Genomic DNA, 27,528 nt, shown 5'->3' with positions numbered 1-27,528 from the left:
TCTCCACGTGTCACTGGGAAAGCGTGTGTTCAGGGCTCTGGGTGCACACTGGGGGTGGTGTGTGCACGTGGCTCCATTTGTGCTTTGGAGGTGGGCTGGGCAAGCCTTCGGTTGAGCTGGGCTCAGCAGTGCCCAGCCTTGTGGCCAAATCGCTGAAGTCACTTCCTTTCCAGCAGCAACTTTCCAGGAGGAGGAGTTCATCAGACCTGGGCGGGGAGGGGGTGCGGAACAAGGAGCTCTCAGGGGAAGGAGGTGGGCGGGGGTGAGAGGCTGTGGGGAGGGCCTGGTGGGGCTGGAGGAGGGGAGTCCTCCTGGAGACAGAAGGAAAGACAAGGACAGGAGTCTGGAAGGGCCAAGGGCAGAAGGGGATGGGGGCGGAGCAGGGCGGGAATCACAGTCCCTGGGTGACCTCGGAGGGAGGAAGGGAGGGCCACCGGGCAGGGTGACCCTCAGGTTCAGCCAGAGCTGGCAGTGGTGCCTGCACACCTGGCACCCAGGGCAGGGGGCTGGCAGGGGGCGGGTCTAGGGCAGACCTGCTTGCCAGGTGCCCCGCTCCGGGCAGGAAGGGGGGTGGGCGAGGGCTGCACAAAGGAGCTCTCTGTGGCTGAGAGTAGGGTGGGGTGTGCTGTGCTGTGCTGTGGGGGGGCCCTGATGGCTCCAGGGGGTGGGGCGGGGCTTGTTCCCCTTGGGGGCATCAGTGGCTCTAAGGGGACACCTAGTGGTGAGGGAGGGTAGTGCATCTGGGTGACTGAGGTGGGAGGGGGTAGATTAGAAGTCAAAAATTAGAACTGGTGATTGGGACTGGGACAGTTGGAGGAGGCTGTGGGGGGATGCGGGGGAGGGGGGCTGACTCTCTAGACAGTGAAGAAGTTTGGTTTAAAGAAGCCCAACAAACCTAAATTCAGACTTCAGCTCTTCCGTGTCGTGGCTGTTTGTCCTTAAGGGCATAACTTAACCTCTCTGTGCCTCCATTTAAATGCCAAAGAAGTGACAGCTGCCATCATTATTTTCATCATCGTTATTTTTGTTATGATTTTGGGCAGAAGTCAGGTTGGAAGATCTTCAGGTACACTTGGGTAGGTGGGAGGGGGCTGAAGAGAAGGAGATGGAGAGGGGTGGTGTGTAGTTCCTGAAGCGGCAGGTCCTGGGAGATAAAGGCCTCAAAGGGAGGTGATGGGGGAGGTCTTGCAGCAGCAGTAATAGCCCCTTTGATGCGGTATTTTCCATTCGAGGACATCCCTGGGCCTTCAGTCCAGGCTGGGAGGGAAATGGTGTGGGGGGAGGAGTGTGCAGGCTGGAGAGAGGGTCATGAGGCCGGAAGTGAGAGCTGGGGCTGGCAGCCTGGCTCCCCTGGGGAGGCTGTGGGTGGGGGAGGGGGAGGCGGGCTGGGGAAGGGGTGGGGTGGTCACAGCCGCAGCGGGGGAGGGTGGGGCTGGGGACTCAAGGATGTGGGCTGGCGCTTCCCGGCACTGTGCACAGCAGGTTGGGGCCCCCAGCCCCCTCCCAGCCGGCTGGTGTCCCCATGGGCAGGCTCAGACACACTGACCCAGAAGCAGACAGACGGACAGAGGGACCCTTTCGACTTTGTTCACAGACATGGGATAGGTGGTGCCCTTGGGAGGGGTCCAAGAAAATGGCTGCCTGGGTGTGGTGGGGAGGGGAGCCAGCTGCTTCCCTCAGATCCTGGAGGCTGCAAAAGAGAGCAGTGGACAGAGTCAGGAGGTCTGGCGGGAGGACGTGCCCAGAGGTCTTCACGGGTGGGTGGAACAGAAGCAACCACTGCAGAGGAGGTTTTTCTCTTCTGCCAAGATCACACCCTCAGGCCCAAGTGGGAGGTCTGCAGAGCAGGGAGAGTTGGTGAGCCCCACCCTCAGTGAGGGAGGGTGGTGGCTTCTGGTAGGCATCTCAAAGAGGGCATCAGGAGCCATGGGTCAACCATACTGTTGGAAATCGGACTTGGAGATTCCAGAGTCTGAGCCCCTTCCCTCCTTTGTGAGGGTGTTACCCACAGTCCTTCCTGCAAGAGCAACGGTGAGATTCTTGAAGCAGAGAGAGCCTAGCCTGGGAGGGGCCAGTCCACAGTCTACAGCCAGGCGCAGAAGAGAGCAGAACCCTGAGTGATCGAGTAGGCAGGACAATGAGGAACAGCTGAGGCCTGGGACCTGCAGAGAGGAAGGGACAATAGACAGAGGGATGTTCTGCCTGGATGAGTAACAGAAGGGCCCTCCCATGACATTTTGTGGGCTTGGGCTCTTTTCCTCTTTGGGTCTCAGCTTTCTCATCTGTAAAATGGGAGGGACATGAGGTGGCACTAGAACCATGTACCCTCTGGGGAAGCCAATTAAAAATACAGATTCCCAGATATCCCTTCAGATCTATGAGTCAGACTCCCCTGGACTAGGGCCTGGGTATCTGGAATGTTACACGGCTCCCCCAGGCCCAGGGTTTGGAAGCCAACGGGTGAGGTGATTTTAAGGTTCCTCCCAGCCTTAAATTAGACCACAGCTCTAGAAGGAGCACTTTCAGGAGTGGCTGAGTAGAGTTGCAGGAGCTGGGAGTGGAAGGCAGCTTTGGACTTAGGACAGAATTAGGAATCCTGCCACTTAGCAGCTATGTGACTTCTGGCAAGTTACACAACCGCTCTGAGCCTGTTCCTCTGTAACATGGGGATAATAAGCCAGGCTTCCTGGGTGAGGATTCAGTGGGTCATGTATGTGGAAGTGCTTCGTAGATTGCAAATCACTGCCCACCAAAGGGGAGTAGAGGAGTGTCCCTTTCCACACTCTCCCCAAGTCAGCTCTGTGGTCTTCCTGTGGGGTGACAGCACTGGGCAGTATGGCAGCTGGTGAGAGTCTACATGTGTCTGTGGGCGTGGCCTTGGGAATCAGGTCAGGGCCAAACACTAGTCAGTGATCAGGGTCTGGCTTTAAGATCCTCACAATGGTCAGGACCCATTTAGCTCCTGTGCCCCAAAATCCCAGCTCCTGGGGATCAGCCAGGGCCCCAAGTCCGCAGGCTCCCTTGGGAGTCAGATTTGCCTAGATCTAAATCCCAGCTCTGCCCTGACCAGCTCAGGGAGTCAGTCGGTAAATATTTATGTAGCATCCATAGCCCAGGCCCTGGGGTCAGGGGATACAGTAGTAAACAAGACAAACGCAGTCCCTGCCCCTGAAGAGCCCACACTCAGGCGGGAGACACACTGAATAGCCAGTCATACTAGTAATTGATTGCAGTCGTGATAAATACTGTGAAGGTGAAATAGAGAGAGCTCTGAGCGTGTGTAGCAGGGGCCAGACCTAGGCCAGAGGTAGGATGGGGGGGTCAGAGAGGGCCTTTCTGATAAAGGTGGGAGAGGGTTCAGAGAATGTCCCTTTCCACACTCTTGTCTTTCTCTCACCCTCCGCATCCTTCTTGGGTCCCACTTTTGTGCCTAAAGAGGAAAGAGAGAGCCTCATGTGAAAAGGTGGGGCTTGTTGCTCTGAATGCCTCCCATTCATTCTTTCATTCATTAGTTCAGTAAATATTTTTTGAAGCACACTTGTGGGCCACATGCTGATCAGGGTGTTAGGAGATACACACAGAAGTGAACAGGACAGAACCCCTTGCCTCCATGGTGCTTGCCACCTTCCAGTGGATGGTTTCCTCATCTGTAAGAATGGGAATCTCGGGTCTACAGGGGGGTTAGATGAGATAATCCACATAATGTGCTCAGCCCAGTGTTTGGCAACAGAGAAAGTGTGCCCAAAGTATTTTATTGTTGTCGATTTCCCGGTGTGATTGTTAAACCTCTGACCTCAGGCACTTGTCACTTTTTCTTTGCAGCTCTTATCCCACTAATAATTAAATCACTTATGATTATCTGATCACTGTTTGTCTATGCAGTCCTTGTGCAAAGTAGGCTCTCCATAAATAACGAGTATTTGAATGAATGATGTTACTTCATCTCTTAGCCTCCATTTCTTCTTGTGCAAAATGGGGTTATTAATAGCCCCTACCTCACAGGATTGGTATGAAGAATTAAATGAAACGATGCCTGGACAGCTTCCAGCCCAGTGCCTGACGCGCAGTAGGTGCTCACTAAACCTGAGCTGCGATGGTCCTTTCCAGGCGCTGTCCACACCCCGAGGCCTGGGCTCAGGCCGAAGTTGCTCCACAGCACCCCCCAGCTGACAGCCAGCGACTGGCAGAGCCCCCAGGCACGGGGGCCCTCTCTCTACCAGGTCAGCAGGGTGTGTGCACTGCAGGGAGCAGCAAGGGAGCTGGGGTGGTATGTGGAGGAGACTGGGCCAGTGGGCAGGTGGGCAGTGTTTGGGCTGTGGCCACCAGACTGTTCAGATCTCCTGTTGCCTGTCTTTGCCCACAGAGGTCTCCAGTGTGACAGCCCAGGCGGCAGAGCCGAGGGTGAGTGTCTGGGGTTCTCCTGGAGCCCTGGGGTGGGGGCAAGAAGGAAGAGGCCATGCCGGGCCGGCCCCGTGGCTTAGTGGCTAAGTGCGCGCACTCCACTGCTGGCGGCCCGGGTTTGGATCCCGGGCGCGCACCGACGCACTGCTTCTCCGGCCATGCTGAGGCCGCGTCCCACATACAACAACTAGAAGGATGTGCAACTATGACATACAACTGTCTACTGGGGCTTTGTGGGGGGGGATTAAATAAAAAATAAAATTATTAAAAAAAAAAAAGAAGAGGCCATGCCCTCGATAGGACTTCCTGGCCTTCTGGCAGGGGCCTGACCCTCTCCTTAAGTTTGATCTAGTGTGGTCACCCCACCCTTCTGATAGGCTTCCCTCTCAAAGGCAGATGTCCTGTTCTCCCTGAGCCCATAGCCAGGGTCTAGAAGTGGGTGAGCTGTCAATAAGTGGAACTGGGGCCCGTGAGGGGTTCAAGGTGCATGTGGTGGTTTGGGAAAGATTGGGGGTCAACAAGGGGATTGGGCTTGGGGAGGGGACTTAGGGCGGGGTGTGGTGGCTCACTGAAGATATGGAAAGCTGATGAGGACTTGGATCTTCAGTGAGGGACCTCCTGCCTGTCCTGCTCAGCAGGTCCTGGTCCCGGCTTCTCGCACCCTCATGTCAGCCCCGGCCCCGCCTGGCGGCCCGCGGAGGACAAGGTCAGGATGCGTGTGAAGCCCCAGGGCCTGGTGGTGACTTCCAGTGCCGTGTGCAGCTCTCCTGACTACCTCCGGGAGCCCAAGTACTACCCCGGCGGCCCCCCCACCCCCCGGCCCTTGCTTCCCACCCGGCCCCCTGCCAGCCCGCCCGACAAGGCCTTCGCCCACACCTTCTCCGAGAACCCGCGCCCACCCCCACGCCGGGACCCCAGCACCCGGCGCCCACCAGTCCTTGCCAAAGGGGACGACCCGCTGCCCCCGAGGGCGGCTCGGCCCATCTCACAGGCTCGCTGCCCTACACCCGCGGGAGACGCCAGCAGCTCCCGACGTCGCTGGGACAACGGGCGGGTGAACCTGCATCCAGTGGTGCAGCTGATTGACATCATGAAGGATCTGACGCGGCTCTCCCAGGACCTGCAGCACAGCGGTGTGCACCTGGACTGCGGTGGGCTCCGGCTCAGCCGCCCGCCCGCCCCACCGCCTGGTGACCTTCAGTATAGCTTCTTCTCCTCACCCAGCCTGGCCAACAGCATCCGCAGCCCTGAGGAGCGGGCCACTCCCCATGCCAAGTCCGAACGGCCCAGCCACCCCCTCTACGAACCTGAGACTGAGCCTAGAGACAGCCCCCAGCCCGGCCAAGGCCATAGTCCCAGCGCCACAGCTGCGGCCACTGGTCTGCCCCCGGAGCCTGAGCCCGACGGCCCTGATTACTCAGAACTGGCTGATGCCGACATCCTTAGTGAGCTGGCCTCCCTTACTTGCCCCGAGGCCCAGCTGCTGGAGGCCCAGGCCCTTGAGCCACCATCGCCTGAGCCAGAGCCTCAACTCTTGGACCCCCAGCCCCGCTTCCTGGACCCGCAGGCACTAGAGCCACTCGGGGAAGCTTTGGAGCTGCCGCCCCTGCAACCTCTTGCTGACCCTCTGGGGCTGCCAGGCCTGGCTCTACAGGCCCTGGATACCCTGCCCGACTCCCTGGAGTCACAGCTGCTTGACCCTCAGGCGCTTGACCCCCTGCCCAAGTTGCTTGATGTCCCTGGCCACCGCCTGGAGCCCCAGCAGCCCCTGGGGCCCTGCCCACTGGCTGAGCCCTTGCGCCTGGATTTGTGCTCACCCCACGGCCCCCCTGGGCCTGAGGGTCACCCCAAGTACGCCTTACGGCGCACTGATAGGCCAAAGATTCTGTGTCGCCGGCGGAAAGCTGGACGGGGGCGCAAGGCAGATGCTGGGCCCGAGGGCCGCCTGCTGCCCCTGCCTATGCCCACAGGGCTGGTGGCTGCCCTGGCTGAGCCCCCGCCACCACCACCTCCGCCACCTCCTGCCCTGCCAGGCCCAGGTCCAGTCCCAGAGCTGGAGCTGGAATCTTCCCAGACTCCGGTGGTCACTACCCGCAAAGGCAAGTGCCGGGGCGTGCGGCGCATGGTGGTGAAGATGGCCAAGATCCCTGTATCACTGGGGAGGCGGAACAAGACCACGTACAAGGTGTCGTCCTTGAGCAGCAGCCTAAGTGTGGAGGGGAAGGAACTGGGCCTGCGTGTATCGGCAGAGCCCACCCCACTGCTAAAGATGAAGAACAATGGACGCAACGTGGTGGTGGTCTTCCCACCCGGCGAGATGCCCATTATTCTCAAGCGTAAGCGTGGCCGCCCTCCTAAGAACCTGCTGCTGGGTCCTGGCAAGCCCAAGGAGCCAGCAGTGGTGGCAGCCGAGGCAGCCACCGTGACAGCAGCCACCATGGCCATGCCGGAGGTGAAGAAACGGCGGCGGCGGAAGCAGAAGCTGGCATCTCCCCAGCCATCCTACGCAGCAGACGCCAACGACAGCAAAGCCGAGTACTCAGACGTCCTCGCCAAGCTAGCCTTCCTGAACCGCCAGAGCCAGTGCGCCGGGCGGTGCTCACCGCCCCGCTGCTGGACACCCAGTGAGCCCGAGTCAGTGCACCAGGCTCCTGACACCCAGAGCATCTCGCACTTCCTGCATCGTGTGCAGGGCTTCCGAAGGCGTGGTGGCAAAGCAGGCGGTTTTGGTGGCCGGGGTGGGGGCCATGCAGCCAAGGCAGCGCGTTGCTCCTTCAGTGACTTCTTTGAGGGCATTGGCAAGAAAAAGAAGGTGGTAGCAGTGGCACCTGCTGGGGTTGGGGGCCCCGGCCTCACTGAGTTGGGGCATCCACGCAAACGGGGCCGGGGGGAGGTGGACGCCGTGACTGGGAAGCCCAAGCGCAAGAGGCGGTCCCGGAAGAACGGGACTCTGTTCCCAGAGCAGGTGCCCAGTGGCCCAGGCTTTGGGGAGGCAGGTGCTGAGTGGGCTGGGGACAAAGGTGGTGGCTGGGCCCCTCACCATGGGCACCCAGGTGGGCAAACTGGCCGAAACTGTGGGTTCCAGGGGACCGAGGCCCGGGCCTTTGCCTCCACTGGGCTAGAGAGTGGGGCTTCAGGCCGAGGCAGCTACTACAGCACGGGCGTGCCTGCAGGCCAGACCGAGCTCAGCCAGGAGCGCCAGAACCTCTTCACTGGCTATTTTCGCTCACTGCTGGATTCGGATGACTCCTCCGACCTCTTGGACTTTGCCCTCTCAGCCTCTCGCCCTGAGTCCCGGAAGGCATCAGGCACCTATGCAGGACCCCCCACCAGTGCCCTACCTGCCCAGCGGGGCCTGGCCACCTTCCCCAGCCGGGGAGCCAAGGCCAGCCCAGTGGCAGTGGGCAGCAGTGGGACTGGGGCAGACCCCTCCTTCCAGCCTGTCCTGCCCGCTCGCCAGACCTTCCCACCAGGCCGTGCAGCAAGCTATGGGATAACCCCAAACACTTCAGATTGCCGGGCAGCTGAGACCTTCCCGAAGCTGGCTCCCCCGCCTTCAGCTGTGGCCCGCTCACCTACCACCCACCCACCCACCAACACCTACCCCCCCCAGTATGGCGGCTATGGGGCTGGACAAAGCGTATTCGCGCCAGCTAAGCCCTTTACAGGCCAGGACTGTGCTAATAGCAAGGACTGCAGCTTCGCCTATGGCAGTGGCAATAGCCTGCCTGCCTCGCCCAGCAGCGCCCACAGTGCTGGCTATGCCCCACCACCTACTGGTGGCCCCTGCCTGCCACCAAGCAAGGCGTCCTTCTTCAACAGCTCTGAGGGGGCCACCTTCTCTGGTTCAGCCCCTACACCCCTGCGCTGTGACAGCCGGGCCAGCACCGTCTCGCCCGGTGGCTACATGGTGCCCAAGGGCACCACAGCCTCTGCCACCTCTGCTGCCTCTGCCGCCTCTTCCTCCTCCTCCTCCTTCCAGCCCTCGCCTGAGAACTGTCGGCAGTTTGTGGGGGCTTCTCAGTGGCCTTTCCGGCAGGGCTACGGAGGCCTGGACTGGGCCTCAGAGGCCTTCAGTCAGCTCTACAATCCCGGTTTTGACTGCCACGTCAGCGAGCCCAACGTGATCCTGGACATCTCCAACTATACACCACAGAAGGTGAAGCAGCAGACAGCCGTGTCTGAGACCTTCTCCGAGTCGTCCTCCGACAGCACCCAGTTCAATCAGCCAGTTGGCGGTGGTTTCCGGCGTGCCAACAGCGAGGCCTCGAGCAGTGAGGGCCAGTCGAGCCTGTCCAGCCTGGAGAAACTGATGATGGACTGGAACGAGGCATCCTCCGCCCCCGGCTACAACTGGAACCAGAGCGTCCTCTTCCAGAGCAGCTCCAAGCCAGGCCGTGGACGGCGGAAGAAGGTGGACCTGTTCGAGGCCTCTCATCTGGGCTTCCCATCATCCGCCTCGGCTACTGCCTCAGGCTACCCATCCAAACGGAGCACTGGGCCCCGGCAGCCACGGGGTGGACGGGGCGGCGGGGCCTGCTCAGCCAAGAAGGAGCGGGGCGGTGCGGCAGCCAAAGCCAAGTTCATCCCCAAGCCACAGCCGGTCAACCCGCTGTTCCAGGACAGCCCAGACCTTGGCCTGGACTACTATAGCGGAGACAGCAGCATGTCACCACTGCCCTCACAGTCTAGGGCCTTCAGTGTGGGCGAGCGAGACCCCTGTGACTTCATGGGACCCTACTCCATGAACCCATCCACGCCATCCGACGGCACCTTCGGCCAAGGTTTCCACTGCGACTCGCCCAGCCTAGGTGCCCCTGAACTGGACAGCAAGCATTTCCCGCCACTGGCCCACCCGCCCACCGTGTTTGATGCTGGCCTGCAGAAGGCATACTCACCCACTTGCTCACCCACACTGGGCTTCAAGGAAGAGCTGCGGCCGCCACCCACAAAGCTGGCTGCCTGTGACCCCCTCAAGCATGGGCTCCAGGGGGCCAGCCTGGGCCACGCGGCTGCAGCCCAGGCACACCTGAGCTGCCGGGACCTGCCGCTGGGCCAGCCCCACTACGACTCTCCCAGCTGCAAGGGCACAGCATATTGGTACCCGCCAGGCTCAGCTGCCCGCAGCCCACCCTACGAAGGCAAGGTGGGTACAGGGCTGCTGGCTGACTTCCTGGGCAGGACGGAGGTCGCGTGCCTCAGTGCCCCACACCTGGCTAGCCCACCGGCCACGCCCAAGGCCGATAAGGAGCCATTGGAGATGGCCCGGCCACCTGGCCCACCTCGTGGCCCCACTGCAGCCACTGCTGGCTATGGCTGCCCGCTCCTTAGTGACTTGACCCTGTCCCCCGTGCCGAGGGACTCGCTGCTGCCCCTGCAGGATACTGCCTACAGGTATCCAGGCTTTATGCCACAAGCGCATCCTGGCCTGGGTGGGGGCCCCAAGAGCGGCTTCCTGGGGCCCATGGCGGAACCTCACCCTGAGGACACATTCACCGTCACCTCCCTGTAGTGCCAACTGAAGTGCCGACTGGACCTCGAGGTTTTGTTCCTGGGTGAGTCTGGGGATGTGGGTGCAGTGGGCAGAGGCCTGGAGGTGGGAGGGATGAGGACATTAAAGCTTGGGCAAGGGGAAAAGGTATAGTGATGAGCAGGAAGGATGTAAGGACAAGACTGGGGACCCGACAACAGGGAGTTGGGATTCAGGAACGAGTCTGGGGTTAGACGTTGGGAACAGTCTTAGGAAGGAGATGGATTGCTTGGGTGGGGAGACGAGCATGGGGCTTGGACATTCAGGGGGCCCTATTACTGAAATGGCTGAAGAACCATAGATTGGATAGGGCCATCTAGTTTGGTTCATCAAGCATTTATTTCCCTCATCCATGCTAGGTCTTGGGCAGGCACCACCTGGGTCCCAGGAAAGACTCGTTACTTTACCTCTTGTGAGGGAAGCATTCACATCACCGTGTCTGAGACAAGTAAAGGGAGAAGCAGGTTGGGTAATTATCCACTGGGGCCCATCCAGGGTACTGACTCCACTGGCTTCTGGTTTTCCCTAGGAGCTTCATTTAATCCAAGATGCAGTCTGGGCAGGGCCAGGCAGAGGGTGGCCGGTATATCTTGGCCACACAATCTGCAAGGGTACCCCCAGGGTACCCCCAAAGGCTATTTTTCAACATCTTTGGCCTGAGGTAGGCTCAGAGTGGTCAGGGGCACGTGGGGTAGGGATCCAGAGTAGCGAGGGGTGCTGGGATCCCACTGTACCTGGGAACCTGCAGCTGGTGAGTCTGTCCTCAGGCAAGATGTTTCCTGCCTAGAAAAAGCCAGTCCTTTTCCTGAAGCCAAATGCTTTTCCAAGAGTTCAGTTAAATATTGCTAGATATTTAGATATTATTTTTATTAGGCACTGTGATCTCATTAGTTGGAGTCACAGTTTTAGTGTTATTCTCAAGGTTTTGTGTTTAAGAAAAGGAAAATAAAAGGGAGAAAATGCCCCCAAAATGGTAAAAGGAGACAGGGTTGGAGGAGTCATTTTCTTGACGAACAACCTGCTCCGGAAATATGGCCACAGCTGGCCCATCAGATCCCACTTTTGGACAACAGACCTGTCACAAAATTGGCCCAGATGTGGTGGCTGGCAGTGGAGTGGGCCGGGGGCCTGGCTGAGCCTGTCACCCTCCACCTCTGCTGCCACTGCAGCCTCCTGGGAGTGCTCTTCCTGGAGAAGGAATATCAGGGCTCCTGGAAAGCCCCGTCCCTGCTCTGGGAAGGCCATTCAAGGCCAGGGTGACTCAGGGTCCTGAAGTCGTGTCAGTGGAAACTTATTACCCCTCTCTGCGTGACCTCAGCTCCCTTGGTGCCTGAAGGTGGCAAAGGGCAACACATCGGAGTCAGGAGGCCTGAGGGAGGACCATTCCCCAGTTGGCCATCAACTTGCTACACGCCCTTGACCAAGCTTTTGCCCCCTACTCCCTCCCGCCTCTGTTTCCCCATCTGTTCAAGGAAATTGACTTTGATAATATTTTAGGCTCTTGCAACTCTGTATGGCATAGACAATGGGCCCAACTTTTTTTTTTTTTGGCAGCATATTTTCCCTCCTAATGAAGCCAGGCCAAGATTAAAATGGCCTTCCATTCCCCATGCGTCTCATTGCAAGCAGCAGAGCCGTAGATCTGAGACAGACCAGGGAGAAGCTGCTTAGAGTTTAAAATGTCAAACTCTTGATCCTTCTCACTCGAGGGGAGATGTCTCATGGATAATCCAGAAATGTGAAATAATCCAAAAGCCTTTCCTCCCAGGCTCTGGGTGGGTAAATAAACCGGTGTGGGGGCTGGGTGTTTGGGCAGGTCACAGCTCAGTGAGATACATAATGGACCCACCCAGTGAGGCCTGAACACAGGAGGAACTGGGATGCCATCCAGCCCCACATTCTGGCCCCGCTCCCCACTCAGAGCTGGGAGTTGACAGCACTATCCTCAAACCGATGCATTTGGTTGTTCCAGAGACATCTGTCCAGCACCCACTATATGCCAGGCATTGGGGGCACCGTAGTGGACACCACAGAAGAGGTCCTAGTCCTCAGGGGGATTCCAGTTTAGAGAGAAAGACAGTAAACAGAATGACACAGAGCATTTGGTAATTATCACCATAGAAAGGACTGTGCAAGAGAAGAAAAGCTGGGAGGCCATGAGAGCCTGTAGCAAGCTGACCAGATCCTGAAGCCAATGCCAAAAAAAGAGGGGGACGTCAGCCAGACAGGGAGTGGGAAGAGCATTCTGGGCAGAGAGAACAGCAGCGAGTAAAGCCCTGAGGCAGGCAGGAGCTCAGCCCTGAGGAGTTGATAAGAAGACAGTAACACTGAGTGAGGGGCAAGGCAGGCAGGGCCAGATCATGCAGGGCATTGGGAGGTTTGAACTTTATTCCAAGACAAATGGGGAACCACTGAGGAGTTCTCAGCTGGAATGCCGTGTGTCACAGTAGAGCAAGGCAGGTGTTTCAGGAAGGAGACCAGCTGCAGGAGTCCAAGCAAGCATTGCTGGTGGCGTGGACCCAGGCGGTGGTAGGCTGTCTTCCTTCTTTATCTAAGATGGCACACACCAGCTCCCTCCCTCACCTGGGACAACCCTCTGTGCCAGGGACTGATGGGAATCATTGTGAGAGTGAGGAAGAGTTGGAAGTATAGAGAGGAGAACGGTGAGGAAGAAGAGTTAAGAGAGGGAGGGTGGGGGCCAGCCTGGTGGCATAGTGGTTAAGTTCGCGTGCTCTGCTTTGGCAGCCTGAGGTTTGCAGGTTCGAATTCCAGGTACAGATCGACGCACTGCTCATCAAGCCATGCTATAGCAGGCGTCCCACATACAAAATGGAGACAGATGGGCACAGATGTTAGCTCAGAGCCAGTCTTCCTCAGCAAAAAGAGGAAGATTGGCAATAGATGTTAGCTCAGGCCAATCTTCCTCACCAAAAAAAAAAAAGAGAGAGAGAGAGGGAGGGTCACTGTCAACAGAGGGCTTACACAGAGAGGACAGTGACATGCTCATTCACCAACAGGCCATGAGCACTTTGGACATCAGGCACTGGAGAAGCAGTCATTCAGCTCGACCTCACATCTTGAGCCCCTCCATGCCCGTCCCAGTGCCAGGCACAGGGGAGACAGAGACATGGCCCCAGTCCTCGGAGTTCAGCATCCACCCCGGGAAGCTAAAACAAGTACACAAAGAACCTGAAAACACCTGGTGGGAAGTGGCAGGTGCCCAGAGGCAGGGAGAAACAAAGCTTGTGTACCAGGAAGGTGTGCGTTGGGGTCGGAAGTCATCTCCCTACCCCATTGGTGAGAAAAGGGACACGTATTTGTCCTGGGCCCTTTGTGCAACACTGCCTCACTGACCCTTCCCAGCCTCCCCCTTCCCCCATCAGGGAGTTGAGGAAACAGGTGCAGCTGTGAACCTTGCCCAGGGGATCCACAGTTAGTAAATGGTGGAGCCAAGATTCGAGCCCAGCACTGGCCCCCCCGAGCCTGGTACTCTGCCATACTGCTCTTCCACCTAGCACCCCTGATTCCCCATCCACAAGATGACATATTGGTCGGATGCTCCCTACAACTCTTTCTGGGTCTGACATTTTAAGTGGATTTTGAGGGTCTGTGGAAGAAGTTGCATTTGAGTTTGACCTTGAAGAATAGGCGAGATTTGGACACGTGGAGACTGGGCATTCCTTCCAGGCGGAGGGAACTGTGGGCAAGGGCAGGTCACACCCCAGTGTGAATTAGAGGAGGAAAGCTCAGGGGAGCCAGAGTGGGGAATGCAGGACCTGGCTGGTCTGAGAACTGAGCTGATGGGACAGAGAGGGAAGGGGCGGGGGGCGGGGGGCAGGGGGCACTTGGGCCCAGGCAGACCTCTTCTCTAGTCTCTCAGATAGAAAGCAGAGCCAGACAGACTGGCTCCGCATCAGGCCCCTATGGCTGAAGATCTGCCCTACCAGACTCTGGGGACAGGGTAGGAGGATAGGAAAGACCCTCCAGGGTGTTTAGGAATCTCGAGTCCCCTTCTCCTCCCTATTCCCCCTCCGGCCTGGCCCTGAGGCCGAGAGAAATGTCACAGGTCCTCCAAGGTTACACCAGCTGGGGCCTGACCAGAGCAGGAAGCAGTTTCCAAGGCCACCGTCCAGCCAAGGTCAGCAGGCATGCCCAGACCTGGGCCAGGCCCGGCTGCTCTGGGCTTTGTCTCTCTGTGTCTTGAAACCTCAAGAGGTCACTTGCTCTTGCCTCTGGCTCTAAGCAAGAGGCCCTCACATCAGGGGTCAGCCAGTCCTGCCCTGCCTCTTCCCACTCTCTGAGGCTGTCCTCCCTCCAGTCCTATCTCTTGCCTCTCCTGCAGCCATTTTCAGGCCAGGCCTTCTTGTTCTGAGCCCTCATTTCCTAGAAATATAATCTCTGCGTGAGCATGCCCTTTCACGCTCCGCCGTTCCCGTCTTCCACATCCCTGTGGACCCAGAAGAACCCAGGGGAGGGTTCACCCTCCTGAAACTGGAGGTTGGTGGCGAGGAGCATGCCTGTGGGTGCAGGCAGGCCTCTGTGTGGAGCTCAATTCCATCCCTTAGCAGCTATGTGACCTGGTGAGTCACATCACCTCGCTGTCTCTTGTGAGAATTAAATGACATTACCTATAAAGCACTTAGTCCAGTCACTGCCACATAGTAAGCACGTAATCGGTGGTTGGTAAATGAGTGGATGAATACCTCTTCACACTGAATTCTGGGGCCTCTGATGCTTTCTTCCTTGCTCAGGACTCCATAGCCAGCCCTCCTTCCCTGCTCTCCCTGCTTCCCTCCTAGGAAGGATCTTGTATTCTAGCGTAGGTCTGGGGCCTTTGGCAGGAGGCTGTGAAATACCACCTAGTTCTTTGCCTTAGCAGCTGGGCTGAGTACTCCCTGGGGGCCCAGAGACAAGGTAAGTCACAAGCCCTACTCCAAGGGGCCTGAAGCCTGAAGGGCAACGGGACCCCGACTCCTAAATGACAAGTCAGCTAGAAACCCTGTTCACAGTTATCCACACCAATCCTCTTGGTACAGATAATCTGAAAAAGATTTCCTTATATCTTTGTAATACGTCATGATTTTTCCCCTGGCAGATTTGCCATCTTTGTCATCGTAACTTTTGCTGCCATCGTGCCCACTGTTTGTGCTGGAGGGCAGGGGAAAATAGGTTAATTCTGTGTTCAATGCACATGAACCAGCCACCTGCCCTGGGCCAGGCATTGCATCTGGTGCTGAGGGTACCACTGAACAAGACAAACAGTGTCCTGTCCTTATAGAGTTGGCAGCCTATAACAGGTGTTCATTAAGGGCATCACTCTCTAGGGAAGGTACTGAAACGCTCCCACCAGAAATACCAGGGACCACCCTCTTGAACCATGAGCAGGGCAGGCAGCAAGAGCTTCCTGGAGGCAGGAAATGGGTCTTGAACAAATTGGAGGCTTCAGAAGCTGTAGCCCTAGCTCAGTTACCAGGCCTTCCAGGTCTCTGCCCCAATAGTTGCCCCCCTTCCCTGAGTCCGTTCCCCCAACTGTGGCCGCCCAAGTGCTTATTCTTCAGCATTTGGGGATGCATGGTGTGTGGAGCCCCCAAAATATTTACTGGATGAATTAATTGAAACACATCTGCTCCCATGACTCCATTGCTTAACAACTTTGGATTGCATCCTCCCCTCTTCAGCCTCCTTGCCTACAAAATCAAGGCCCAGCTTCCTACCCTGGTATTCAGGTATTCAAGGCTTCTTTTTGAGCCCTGACCTCCTTCTCACACCCCCTCCCTTTCTAGCCCTAGACTGTGGACTCAGGAATCAGGAGGGAGCTTTCCGGGGGCCCTTTCCCCAGTGTGCCCTGAGCCCTTGCTCTAGCTGCTCTGGCCTGGGTGTCCTTTCCTACCCACCATCCGTCTCCCACCTGTCAGTTCCTATCTTTCACTCAGACATCGCCTCCTCCAAGAAGCGTTCTAGGATCCTTCCCAGGCGCAATTAATCTCCAGCCCTTTATGCGTCCATGACAGCCCTTCCTGGGAATGTCCTCCTCACCACGCCGTCAGCTCCTTTAGGCCGGTTACTCATCTCTGTGCACTGTCCCCGTCTCCCTCCCCAGTGTCTCATCATGCCTGGGACGTTTCAGGGGTCAGGGTTTTTTTTTTTTTCCTGGCGTCAAAGAAGAGCATGTGGACTACGGAGAATTGTGAGAGGAAGAGTTAAGCATTGGGGAGCGGGGATGATTAGATTTCTCTCACCCCCACTGTCATCAGATATGCTCCTAAAAATGGGGCAGGGGAGGGGTATGTAAATAAACCCATTCAGACTCTCCAGGCTAACTGGGCTTTTGGCCTTCTCCAAGTACAACCCCTCCCAGTTTACAGAGAGGGCGAAGGACTTGCCCAAAGACACACAGCCACCCAAGCAGGGAAGCACAGACTAGTAGAGCCAGGAAGGGCCCTTGGGGATCACCCAGTTCCACTGTTCCTGCCCTTTCCTCAGCCTCCACTTTATTTTTTTTGTGTGTGAGGAAGATCGGCCCTGAGCTAACATCTGCCAATCCTCCTCTTTTTTTTTTTTTTTTGCTGGGGAAGACTGGCCCTGGGCTAACATCCACGCCCATCTTCCTCCACTTTATATGGGATGCCACCACAGCATGGCCTGACAAGGGGTGTGTCGGTGTGCGCCCGGGATTTGAACCAGCGAACCCCGGGCCACCTTGGCAGAGCGCGCACACTTAACTGCTGGAGCCACCGGGCTGGCCCCCCTCAGCCTCCACTTTAGTCACATGCCCAAAACATACCCATCGGTGGCACCTGACTTGACACAGCCATCTCTGACCAGGAGGATGGAGAGTGTGTGGGTGTTGGGGGGCGTGTATAGCCTCCTCCTACGACAGGTAAGGAGTGCGAGGCTCTGAGAGGTGGGAGACATGCACAAGGTCACACAAGCTTGGTGGGCAACGATGGATGTGAACCCCCTTTGGTCCCACTAGCACCCCCTCTATGCCCAGCAATGGAGGAGGTGGGGGAAGATCCCTAAGGAGGGAATGACTGGCAGAGCTGGGGTTTAAGGAATGCCTCTGGTCACTGGTGGACACAGGTTTTGAAAAACTCTGGAGTGGGGAGGAGAGCCACACAGACACACGCACACACACACCCCCACAGCCTGCCCATCCCCAACTGGAAGCTTCATCCCTCAGTGCACCCCAGATCCAGCCTACCTGAGAGTATCTCCATCTGTCATGGGTGGTCTGGGCCTCAGAGAAGCAGTGTTCTCTCCACATTGAAGGGACTTGCAGGCCTGACTTTGCCTGAAGATATTGGAGGGGGCGAATCAGCGTCTGGGGAGCTGTGGTTTGCCTCTGACCCCTTGTCTTTGGTACACTATCTCAGTGCCCAAAGAGCTCTCCCATTACCTGTTCAAATCCCCTTATTTTACATAGAAACTAAAGCCCAGAGAAGGAAAGCACTTGCTTTAGGCCACACAGCAAATAGGTCTGTCAGTTCTCATGCACTCTCTTTGCCTTCTGCTCCGCTGCCTTGTTTGACTGGAGGGCAGAGGCTGGAAGGTGGGAGTTAGACCTTAGCTCATGGCCTGGCAATTAGTGGGTGTGAATATATGTCTGCTGGTTGCTTAAATGAATGCAGGAATGTGTGTGCTCCTTTTGTGGGGAGAACATGTCTCTCTGGACAACCTGATTTATACATGATCTGCAGCACTTTGAATCCCTGCTCAGGTATCCCTCAGTGCCCCCAGTGCCAGCCCCCACTGACAGGCGCAGTCCACTTAATGCCCGAGCACCTCAGACGGGAAAACTGCTAGAGATCAAGGACTCAGTGGAACGTGGCTCTGCAGTCACTCATTATGGAGGCACTAAAAGGTTAAGTCTCATGAACAATGGCTGGTGTCCTGGGGCGCCAGGCACATGCTGGCATTGGGGATACAGAGGTACCGCACACAGGTCTCTGCCCTGGAGGAGCATGGAAGGGAATGACAAGTGCACTGGTAGCTATGGTAACAGGGTGGTCTAAGGAGGCGTCCCGGAGGTGTGTAAGACCTGAGCTGGACCTTGACACGCTGATTGGACTTAGACCGGTCTTTGCTCTGTTATTCAGTCAGCATGCGTTCTTGACCCCAGCGTGTGCTGGGCACCATGCTCGGCAGTGAGGTGAAGAGCCACGGTTCCTCCCGCCAAGGCTGAGTGAGGTGCTCCCTGAGCCCCCTAGGGCTTCCCTTGGCACAGCCCCCACCTCTCTGCATGGTAATTGCCTGGTTTGGGTTCTGCTTTGCTTCCCTTTCTGCTCTGTGAGCCCCTCAAGGGCAGGGACCAGATCTGTCTTGGTCCCTGCTTTGTCTCCAGTGCCCAGCACTGGGCCCCCCGGCAGATCAGCATCAGTTCTGTTTCACAGAGAGTTGAACCTAGTGAGGTCAGGGTTCTACAGGGCCCCAGCATGCTCCCTTCTCCCTAGCTCAGGAATCTCTGGTCTTGATTCTCTCCCCATCCCCCAGCCCCCACCATCCCCCAGATTCTGGCCAAGTCATGAAAGCTGGGGAGGGTGGTGGGAGGAGGAAGGTGAGACAGCTATGGCTTAGCAGAGGGTGAGAAATCCTCCCTGCTGCCTGGCCGCCGGCACCACGGGAATGGTTCTGGCAGGAGCTGCCTGCTGGGCTGAGATCACCATGGAGACCTGGCTTGGACAGGGTCATTGGCAGTGGCTAAGGGCTGGAGGGGGCGGGGGCGGCAGAGATTTGTGCAGAGACTCCCAGCCTGCCCTGAGGCCTTTAGGGGTAGCAGGGGAGGCTGGGGTTCGGTACAATCAGCTTGCTAAGTGGTTTGGGGCAGCCCGTCCTAAATCTCCCCCTCACTTGTCACCCCAACACACCATACCTGTCACCCCAACAGAGGTTTCTTAGCTTGGCAGCTGCTCTTCAACTGCAATAAAGCTGTCCTACAGATAGATGCCCCCAGCCCTCCAGCTGAACCTGTCCCCCCAGATACAATAGTCCTGGCCCTTGATAGATACCCCGCTTATCTCTACAGCTGTTCCTGTTGATCACCCTAACTGTGGAGAACTGAATCCATCCCAGCAGCACCCCTTACCCCAAGAGCTGCTTTTCTGCCAATCACCCCACTTGTAATACAGCTGTCTCCCTAACAAGCACACCTCTTAGCCCTACGGCTAATATTCCATCCTCCCCTCACCTGCAGGAGACCTGACAGCTTAACAAAGATGCAGCTCCTCCCCACCCCCTCGTGCCTCTGCCTGCCACCTGGGCTGAGATGCTGGGATGGAGTGCTGCCCCTGCCTTACAGGAGCCCACCTGGTTCCCCTGGCTCTTGAGGGAGTCCTGGCAAGTCCAGCCTTAGGACAAAAGTCTTCCCCAGGGCTGACTGCCCAGCAGACAGCAGCCAAGGCTGAGCAGAATTTAAATGTGGCCCTGTTGGGAAGAGAAGCCAAGAAAGAGGACAAGGGAGGAAAAGGCTTTCATTTCTGTCGCTGCCTGGTTCCTGCGGGGGTGGGGAAGGACCTGCTGAGGAGTCTTAGAAGGTGGTTTCAGCACCCCCATCCCTGTCCCTTGATTCTGAAGGGATGGTCTCACGCCAGGAGTGGGAGAAGTGAATTTTAGGGCTCTTAAGAACAGGGGGGCCGGCCCCGTGGCGTAGCGGTTAAGTGCGCGCTCTCCGCTACTGGCGGCCCGAGTTCGGATCCCGGGCGCGCACCGACGCATCACTTGTCCAGCCATGCTGAGGCCGCATCCCACATACAGCAACTAGAAGAATGTGCAACTATGACATACAACTATCTACTGGGACTTTGGGGAGAAAAAGTGGAAAAAGAAAAAAAAAAAAAAAGGAGGACGATTGGCAATAGATGTTAGCTCAGGGCCGGTCTCCCTCACCAAAAAAAAAGAGAAGAGAACAAGGACCGGCCCCGTGGCATAGTGGTTAGGTGCACGCGCTCCACTGCTGGCGGCCTGGTTCAGATCCTGGGCGCGCACCGACGCACCACTTGTCAGGCCATGCTGTGGCGGTGTCCCATATAAAGTGGAGGAAGACGGGCACGGATGTTAGCTCAGAGCTGATCTTCCTCACAAAAAAAAAAAAGAGAACAGACCTCCAAAAGGGCCAGGCTAATGACTGGAAGTCTTAAGAATGACCAAGCCCATCCCTGTCCCTCTGGGCACCTTACTGCTCACCCCAGCAAAGCTGGGGGTCTGGATAGGGGAGTCAGGGCCCTGCAAACATGATTAGGACTGTCTAGGGAAAGGGGGTACTTCAGGACTTGGGAGTTTCTGATCTTCAGGAAGGCAAGGGGTGCAGCCCAACACAGATGGTATTGTGTTGGGCAGTTTCTCTATTCCTTTATTCAGACGGACTTCCTCATCATCTCACCTCTCGAAGGAACAGAATGGCATTGGTGGGGACTTGAGGGAGGGTTGGATTTAGAAGAAATTAAAGCAGTGCTTCACACCTGTGCTGTGCTAAGGCCTTTCTTCTCCATTATGTCATTCCTCAGAACAGCTCAGGTTGGAGGAATTTCTCAACTCATTGTTACGTGAGGAAACTGAGACCTGGAGAGCCCAGGCCCCAGGAAAATAATAACGAGTAATTAGTATCATTGATTATTCATTTATGTACCAGGCTTACTCTGCCTTAAACTGCTGAATCCTCCCAACAAACCTATGGGATAGTTCTGTTATCTCCATTTTACAGATGAGTAAAGTAAAAAAGTAAAATCTCGTAGAGATTCACCAGCTTGCCCAAAGTCATAGAGCTATTAAATGGTGGCGGTGGCATTTGAACTCAGCCGTGTCTGACTTGAGAGCCCAAGTTTTTAACAAATTGCACTGCCTGAAACCCCGACTCCTTGCCCTTTATGTTCTTTTACCTCTCAATGTTGTGGGCCTTGAACACACACCTATTTTACATATGGGGAAACTGAGCTCAGAGAAGGCCAGAAGCAGTCCAAAGTCTCATGAGGGGCTATTTGGAGTTTTCTGGGAGAAGGAACAATGCGGTTAGCTTCTCCCAGAATCCTGATAGGAACTGGGTGGGGGTCCGGCTTTTAGCCTCCCTGTTCTCAGAGCTCAGTGTCTGTGCCTGTTGCTGACTTCTGCCTCTTCTCTTCTGTTTCTTTGTAGCTTTCAGAAAACCAACGCCAAGACCCCTCCCAGCGTCCACATCGTCCTCTGGCAGGAGCGCCTGCCCCTCTGCCTCTCGTCCCCCTCCCCCTGCACCCCCTGCGGCCCCATCTCCCCCCACCCCCCCTTGCCCATCTCCTCCACGCAGAAGCCGAAGGTGAGCCCTTTCTGCACAAAACCAGCAATTGTAAATACTTTTTAAAAATGTACAAAAGTTAAAAACAAAACACAGTTTTAGAAAAAGACAAAAAAGAGAGAGAGAGAGAGAGAGCGTGTGCAAGAGGTTGCAAGCGGGGCCCCAAGGTGTCCAGAGCCCCTGCAAGTATGCACTGAGAAATTTATCTACAGGTCGTTTGACAAAAATGAACAATATCCTATTTATTGTATATACTGTTTTATTATAAATCGTGGATTGTATATTGCATTCTGTAAACCTGCTGTGGTCCCGTGGTGTGCAAATTCGCATGGTGGGGGGGAGGGAGAAGAACCTCTTGCGGGAGCTTTTTTTTTCTTTCTTATTTTTCACTCTTTTGGGTTTTCTCTTCTGTTGTTGTTGTTGTTTTCTGTTGGCAGGACACACCCAAAGATCCAAGTTTGTATTAAAAAGAAATGAAAAAAAAGCAAAAAAAAAAAAACAAAACAAAACAAAAAAACCTCGTGTCTTGTGAAAGGGGGTGAGTGAGGGTGGCTGGAATGGAAGGAGCATATCTGAATTTTGTCACCAGCCACTGGTTCCCCAGAGGAGCTGAAATACACACGTGTCCTCTGCCTCTGAGATCTGAGTCACCTTTGCATCTGGGCTCCCCCCACTTACACCCTAGGCCCTGGGTCCCCCCTGCCTCTGGGCTCCCCAGTCTGCCCCATAGGGCTTCCTGGCCCATGTTCCATGCGTTCTGTCCCAGGTCCAGGGATTCTGCCTTTTAGGTCTTATTTTGCCCTAGGTCCTGGGTCTCCCCTGGTTCTGAGACCTCTATTCTGTCCCAAGTCCCAGGTCTCCCTGCCCCTGGATCACACATTCTTTCCAAAGTGCGTGGATGCCTGCCTCCAGGACCCTTATACTCCCCCAAGTCCTAGGTTTCCTCTCCCTAAGGACCCCCATTATGAGTCAGGTCTTGGGTCTCCCCTGCTTCTAGACCCCCTCATTCTATCTTAGGTCCCAGGTCCCTGACTCTTGCCCCTTCATTTGTCCTGTCTCCCTAGCCTTTGGGCCCCATAGTTCTACTCTAGTTCACAGACACCTTCTCTGAGACACTCATTCCATCCTAAGGCCTAAGACCCTTGTGGGACACCCCCCTTTCCCACAAGGACTGGAGTACCCCCTGTCTGTGTGTCTCCCATTTGCTCCAGGGCCTGGATCGCCTCTGTCTCCAGGCCCCCCATTTTGCCCCAACACACCTGCATCTGCCTTTGCAAACTGCCAGTAACTCCAATATTTCTGGCTTCCCCTTTCTTTCCACTCTGAACCCCAAATGCTGGGTTTGTGTTTCCTGTTAGCTTTTGTAAACTTTAGAAAAAGAAAACTCCTAATCCTGTGCCTAATTCTGATGGATGGACCTGGAAGGGCTGAGCTATTTCCCACTCCCTGACCTTGGGAAGTTCTTGGCTGCCCTTGACCAAGTAATGCCCACTTTGGGCTGCCTGACCTTTAGCAAGCAGCTGTTCCCATAGACCCATTTTATGTTAAAGCTCTGCCCAATGTGGCTTCTCTGTGTCCCTCCCTGCTGAAGCTCAGGGAGACAGCTCCATGTGGCCTGCCCTCCCTGACCCAACCAGCAAGGCCCAGCTTTGGGAGAGTCAGAGGAACCCTCCATCTGAGGGAGAGATAGACCCCTGCCTTCTGGGCACCCCTGTCCAAAAGAGGAGGCTGGAGGATTCAGACAGTCCCTAACAGTCCCTAGAACTGCAGCATCTGTGCTGGATGTGCAGGTTCATCCACCTACCAAGCCCCCTCCAATGCAGCCCAAGACCAGATGAAGACACTCCCTGCCTTCCTGCATGGTGGGGCAAAGGCATCAACCCTGTGCTCAAGCCAGATTCCCTGTGGCACTGCAAGTGGGGCCAGGGAGCAGTATGACTCCGGAGAGTTTCCCAGAGGAGAAAACATTTACAGAGCCAAGGCTGGAGTGCTAGGCAGAAAAATGAGGGGTTCCCAGAGGAGGAAAGAGCTTGTGCAGAGGTCTGGTGTACAAGAGGGTAACAGGGTGGAAGCCACACGTAGCGAGGTCTGTTTGGAGTAGACGCTATGTATTTTTGGAGAGGGGAGAGGGCTTTGGCAAGGTCTCTCTGGGGCAGGGTGGAGGCTGGTTGGAGGCGGTGGGTGGCATGAAGGAACCAGTGGGGGATGCCCAGAGAAGCTTGTTTGCAGCCCCAAGAATCGCCTGCAGGGAGAAAATGAGTATCTTCAGCGGCTGCTGAGGAAGCGGAAGAGACAGGGAGGCTATCCAGGTGGGGCCCGGTGAGGGGGCTGAGGGCTCAGTGGGGATGGGGTGCAGAGGAGGTTTCCGTGAGGGAAGGGGGCAGTGGGGGGATTATTCAGTGGAAAGGATTAGGGCTCTACATGAGAAGGGTCTGGAGGTGGAGAGGAAGGGCAGTGAAGGGTTGTGTGCCTAGGAATTGGGGGGGGGGGGCCATGAAGGAAATGGGGCTTTAGGGAGGTGATTATAGCCCAGCAAGGGGGCTCATTAACTTGAAGAGGGCTTTATAGGAGGGATGGGGATTCACTGCAAAGAGGGGCACCAGAAGAGGGGTGAGGACCCAGAGAAGGCCTTGTGGTTTCCGGGATGGGAGGGAGGCATGGTGAGGAGAACTGGGGCTCCTTGAAAGGTGAAGGGAGGGCTCATGGAGAGTGGGAGCTCAGGGAGGCGAGGGGTCTCAGCCTAGGGTTCTGTGGCTGAGTAAGGGGTGAGGAGGGCCGAGGTGTATTTTGAAGAGCAAACTCAGAAGAGATCTGCCAGGGCCAAGGGCCCAGCCTTTGGGATGGAAGGTTCTCTGGGCCCTGGGGCCTCTTGAGGGAAGGACAGCAGAGCCCCTGCCCAGGTGGGTGGGGCAGGGATGGGGGCCACCCTATTTTGATCTGTTCTTTTCAGAAATCAGGGCTTTACCACAGCCACAGTTCCACACCTGATCCCAGAATGCATCAAGGCAACGTGGCTCCTAGATAAGTGGGCTTTGCCACTATTTATTAAACAGTTCCCTGAGGTATTGATTCCTCAAAAGAATCCTTGAGGTAGTGAAAGATATTCACCTCATTTACAGATAAGACAGGTTCAGAGACATGGAGTAAGTGACTTGTCCAAGACCATATGGGAAGTGGCAGGAGTAGGTTGGTCCAGAGTCTGCCTCTGTGCCCTTGCTTGTTCATAATAACTTAAAGGGAAAAAAATCCTGCTTATAAAATTCATCTAAAAATTAATCCATTCTATAATAAATTTTTAAAAGAAATAAAAAAAGGAAATAATTACATAACCGTTCTAAACACTTTACATATATATGTATAAACTCATTCTGCCTCGACAACTATCCTGTGAGGCTTTATTGTAACAATTATTACGCCCATTTTACAGAAAATTCAAGCGCAGAGAGGTAATTTACAAAGCCCATTCAATGAGTATATAGTGACACCAGGGTTCAAACCCAAGCAGTCTTGTCTAAGAGTCTGCTTCATTGTACTGTTAAAAGGGAAAACCCACTCTACCCTCATCCATGGTAATAACCCCCATGTCAACATTTTCAAGTCCATTCATCTAGATCAGTGGTTCTCAACCCAGAGATTCTAATTTTATTGGTCTGGGCAGGGCCTGGGCACCATCGGGATTTTTAAAAGCCCCCCAGGTGGTTCTGATGTGCAGCCAAAGTTGAGAACCTCTAATCTAGCTATTGTGCAGCACATTTGCACACACCTTTGTGCACACAGCTGTATTTAATGTGTTGTCCTAGGTGTGGTTAAGATGCCTTCTTGTGTGTACACTGTGGTAGCCATTAGTGTTTTTCACTCTGAGTGGCTGTAAATTACTATGGGTTCTCTCAGTGACTGTTATAGACACTGTGTGAACACATTCATTCAATAAATATTTCTTAAGCACCTACAAAATTCCAGGCACTGTCTCAGGCACCTGGGGATACAAGAGTGACAAGACAGATGGAATCCCTGCCTTTGAGTGTATAGTCTGATAGAACTGACAAATTTGGTCTTAGGTCTTTCCCTGTGGGTGATGGGTTTGAAACCCCTTGGGGTTTGCTGAGGGGTGAATGGCTGGCTGGACAAGCTTAGGAAGGTGAGACTTGCTGGTTGGCTGTGTGCATGGTGGATCCTCTGGCCCTATGTCCAGATGAGTTTGAGAGAGGGAGACCCAGGGCATGTTTCTGGGTTTGAATGAGTGTGCTTGGCTGTGTGGCATGTGTGTAAAGGTGTGCATGATCTGGGCCTGTGAAAATGTGGGCAACAGTGTGTGTAGGGGGGAGGGCTGTGTGCAAGGTAGGCACTAGCCCAGAACATCATACATATGGTCATGCACACACACACACACACACAGCCAGCTGCTGTGAGGAGGAGGCTGCGTTCCAGTCCCAGGGCACAGACTCCCAGGGCCAGGAGAATTCTGCTTTGGGTATGTGGAGGAGGCACAGCTGGGGCTGGAAATTCTAGAGTGGGAGGAAGGGAGGGAGGAGAGGGAGGGCGGCTGGGGAGCCGCATCCTTGATCTCTGGTCTGTTTCAGTAGTTCCGGACTTGGTGCTCTGGGTCTCTGTGTGACTCTGGGTCTCCCTCTCTCTAATGTCCGGATCTTGGGATCTTGGCATCTGTTTCTCTCCTCTGGGCCTTGGGCGCCGAGGCTGATCACATGACTCTGGGTTGCCACCTCTCCAACCTACTCGGCTCTCTGTGTCCCCTTCCAAGTCTCTGTCTCTGCCTCCATGTCTGCCTCTGTCTTCGTGTCCTTCCTTGTCCTTGCCAGGTGGGAGGAGGGTGCCCAGTGCTCAGGGAGCAGGTGTCAGCTCACTCAGGCAGCAGGGAATGAAGCCGAGGAGGGCACAGAGCCAGCAGCCCCTGGACACACAGCCACACTCCAGGAACACATTCAGGGCGCTCACAGGAACATACATGACATAAATGAAGAGATGGGTTCTCAGGGACATTCTTGGGGCCATACACACGGGTATACAATTCAACACACACCTGCGCCCAGAAACACAAGGATGCCAGACACAGAGGGGCACATGCAGTACCAAGGGATCACACACACACACTGACAAATACTCATCCAGGCATACCTGGGGCATTCTTCCAGAGGAAAACCCAGGGCCTTGGGCACACAAGGGACACAAACTTACACACAGCTTCAGGCACATACAGACACACAATCACACACTCAGATATACAAAGGCACAGGTACACTCAGTTACACCGTGGCAATCACACTCAGAGCCACATACATTCAGGAATAAGGAGGCAAATGAGCACAGACAAATACCCTCAAGGACAACCAGAGACAGAAGCACAACAGGCACACTGAGGGACACGCACAAGCACAGGCAGAACATCCTCAGGTACACGCCCCTCCTCGGGGCTCACTCTGGAGCACCTGTGGGCGGCGGGAGGCGAGGGGCCAGGGCGGCCCCAGCGCACCTGGTGCCCACGGCTCGCCCCCAGGCGCCCCGAGTGTGCGTGCCTGTGCGTGCGTGCCCGCCGGTGCGCGCCGCCACCTGTGGGAGGAGAGGTGCGCACTGCGCCCGGGGCTGCCCGGTTGGCGCGGCGCGAGGGGAGCGGTTGCCATGGCACGCCGAGCGCGGCCGCATACTAATTGGGTGGCCACGGGCGCTGCCCCCCTGCCGGCCCGGCTCCCTCCTCCCACTCCTTTCTCCAGTTCCTCTGAAGTCCCCCGGCCCGCGGCCTGGCCCGCGCACCCCACTCAGAGGGCCTGCGCCCCTTGCCTCGGGCCTGGAGGGCGGTCGGGAGGCCCGGGGCTGCAGGAGCCTCGCCTCCCCCACTGTCCCAGAGAAGGCCTTCCACGCCAGGAAAAGGCGGCGCTGGGGCCGGGCGGGGATGAGGGGCTGGGGCTCGGCGGGGGCGGCCTGGCCTGGGCACGGACACCAAACAGGCACCGCAGCTGGGAGCGCAGGTGCTGCCATAGAAATGGGGGTGGTAACCTGGGGGCGGGGGGGGGGGTGGTAATTAAGGGGGAACTTAACCCTTTTGTTGCCAGAGGGGCCTCCAGTCTGTTTTCCCGAGGCTTGGCTGGGGAGGAGGAGGGGACTTGACCAGTTGCTAGTACAGTCCACTAGCTCTCCCTTCATCTGCTTCCAGCACCTCTCCAGTTCTGGTTTGACCTACGGAGGAGGAGGGCAGCAGTTACCCTCACTCCACTTCTGCCCTAATCTGACTGGTGAGGTGGGGGTGTGAAGATGCACTGAGGACTGGGGGCAGGGGGGGCCGGACACCGGAAGGGTTAACACCTCCCAATACCCTGATTCC

At 56.2% G+C, this 27,528-nt stretch overlaps 1 protein-coding gene across 6 annotated transcripts in view; it reads left to right on the top strand.

The window, feature by feature from the left end:
* Nucleotides 1-23,339, top strand: part of AHDC1 (AT-hook DNA binding motif containing 1) — a 67,684-nt gene extending 44,345 nt beyond the window's left edge. For 5 of the 6 annotated variants that reach the window (XM_058553368.1, XM_058553369.1, XM_058553367.1 and 2 more), the window contains 4 exons: nucleotides 4,108-4,220; nucleotides 4,364-4,401; nucleotides 5,040-9,956; nucleotides 21,059-23,339. In XM_058553368.1, coding sequence (XP_058409351.1) covers nucleotides 5,114-9,913 — 4,800 coding nt within the window. In that variant the 5' untranslated portion in view covers nucleotides 4,108-4,220; nucleotides 4,364-4,401; nucleotides 5,040-5,113 and the 3' untranslated portion in view covers nucleotides 9,914-9,956; nucleotides 21,059-23,339. Of the gene's footprint in view, nucleotides 1-4,107; nucleotides 4,221-4,363; nucleotides 4,402-5,036; nucleotides 9,957-21,058 lie in introns of all 6 variants that reach the window. The other variant, XM_058553371.1, reaches the window with a different exon arrangement.
* Nucleotides 23,340-27,528: the final 4,189 nt, after the last annotated feature.

Source organism: Diceros bicornis, chromosome 13 (assembly GCF_020826845.1).
Source record: "Diceros bicornis minor isolate mBicDic1 chromosome 13, mDicBic1.mat.cur, whole genome shotgun sequence".
In the NCBI taxonomy this organism is placed as follows: Eukaryota; Metazoa; Chordata; class Mammalia; order Perissodactyla; family Rhinocerotidae; genus Diceros; species Diceros bicornis.
Note: the sequence above shows the minus strand (reverse complement) of the source record. Positions and strands in the feature narration are given on the sequence as shown.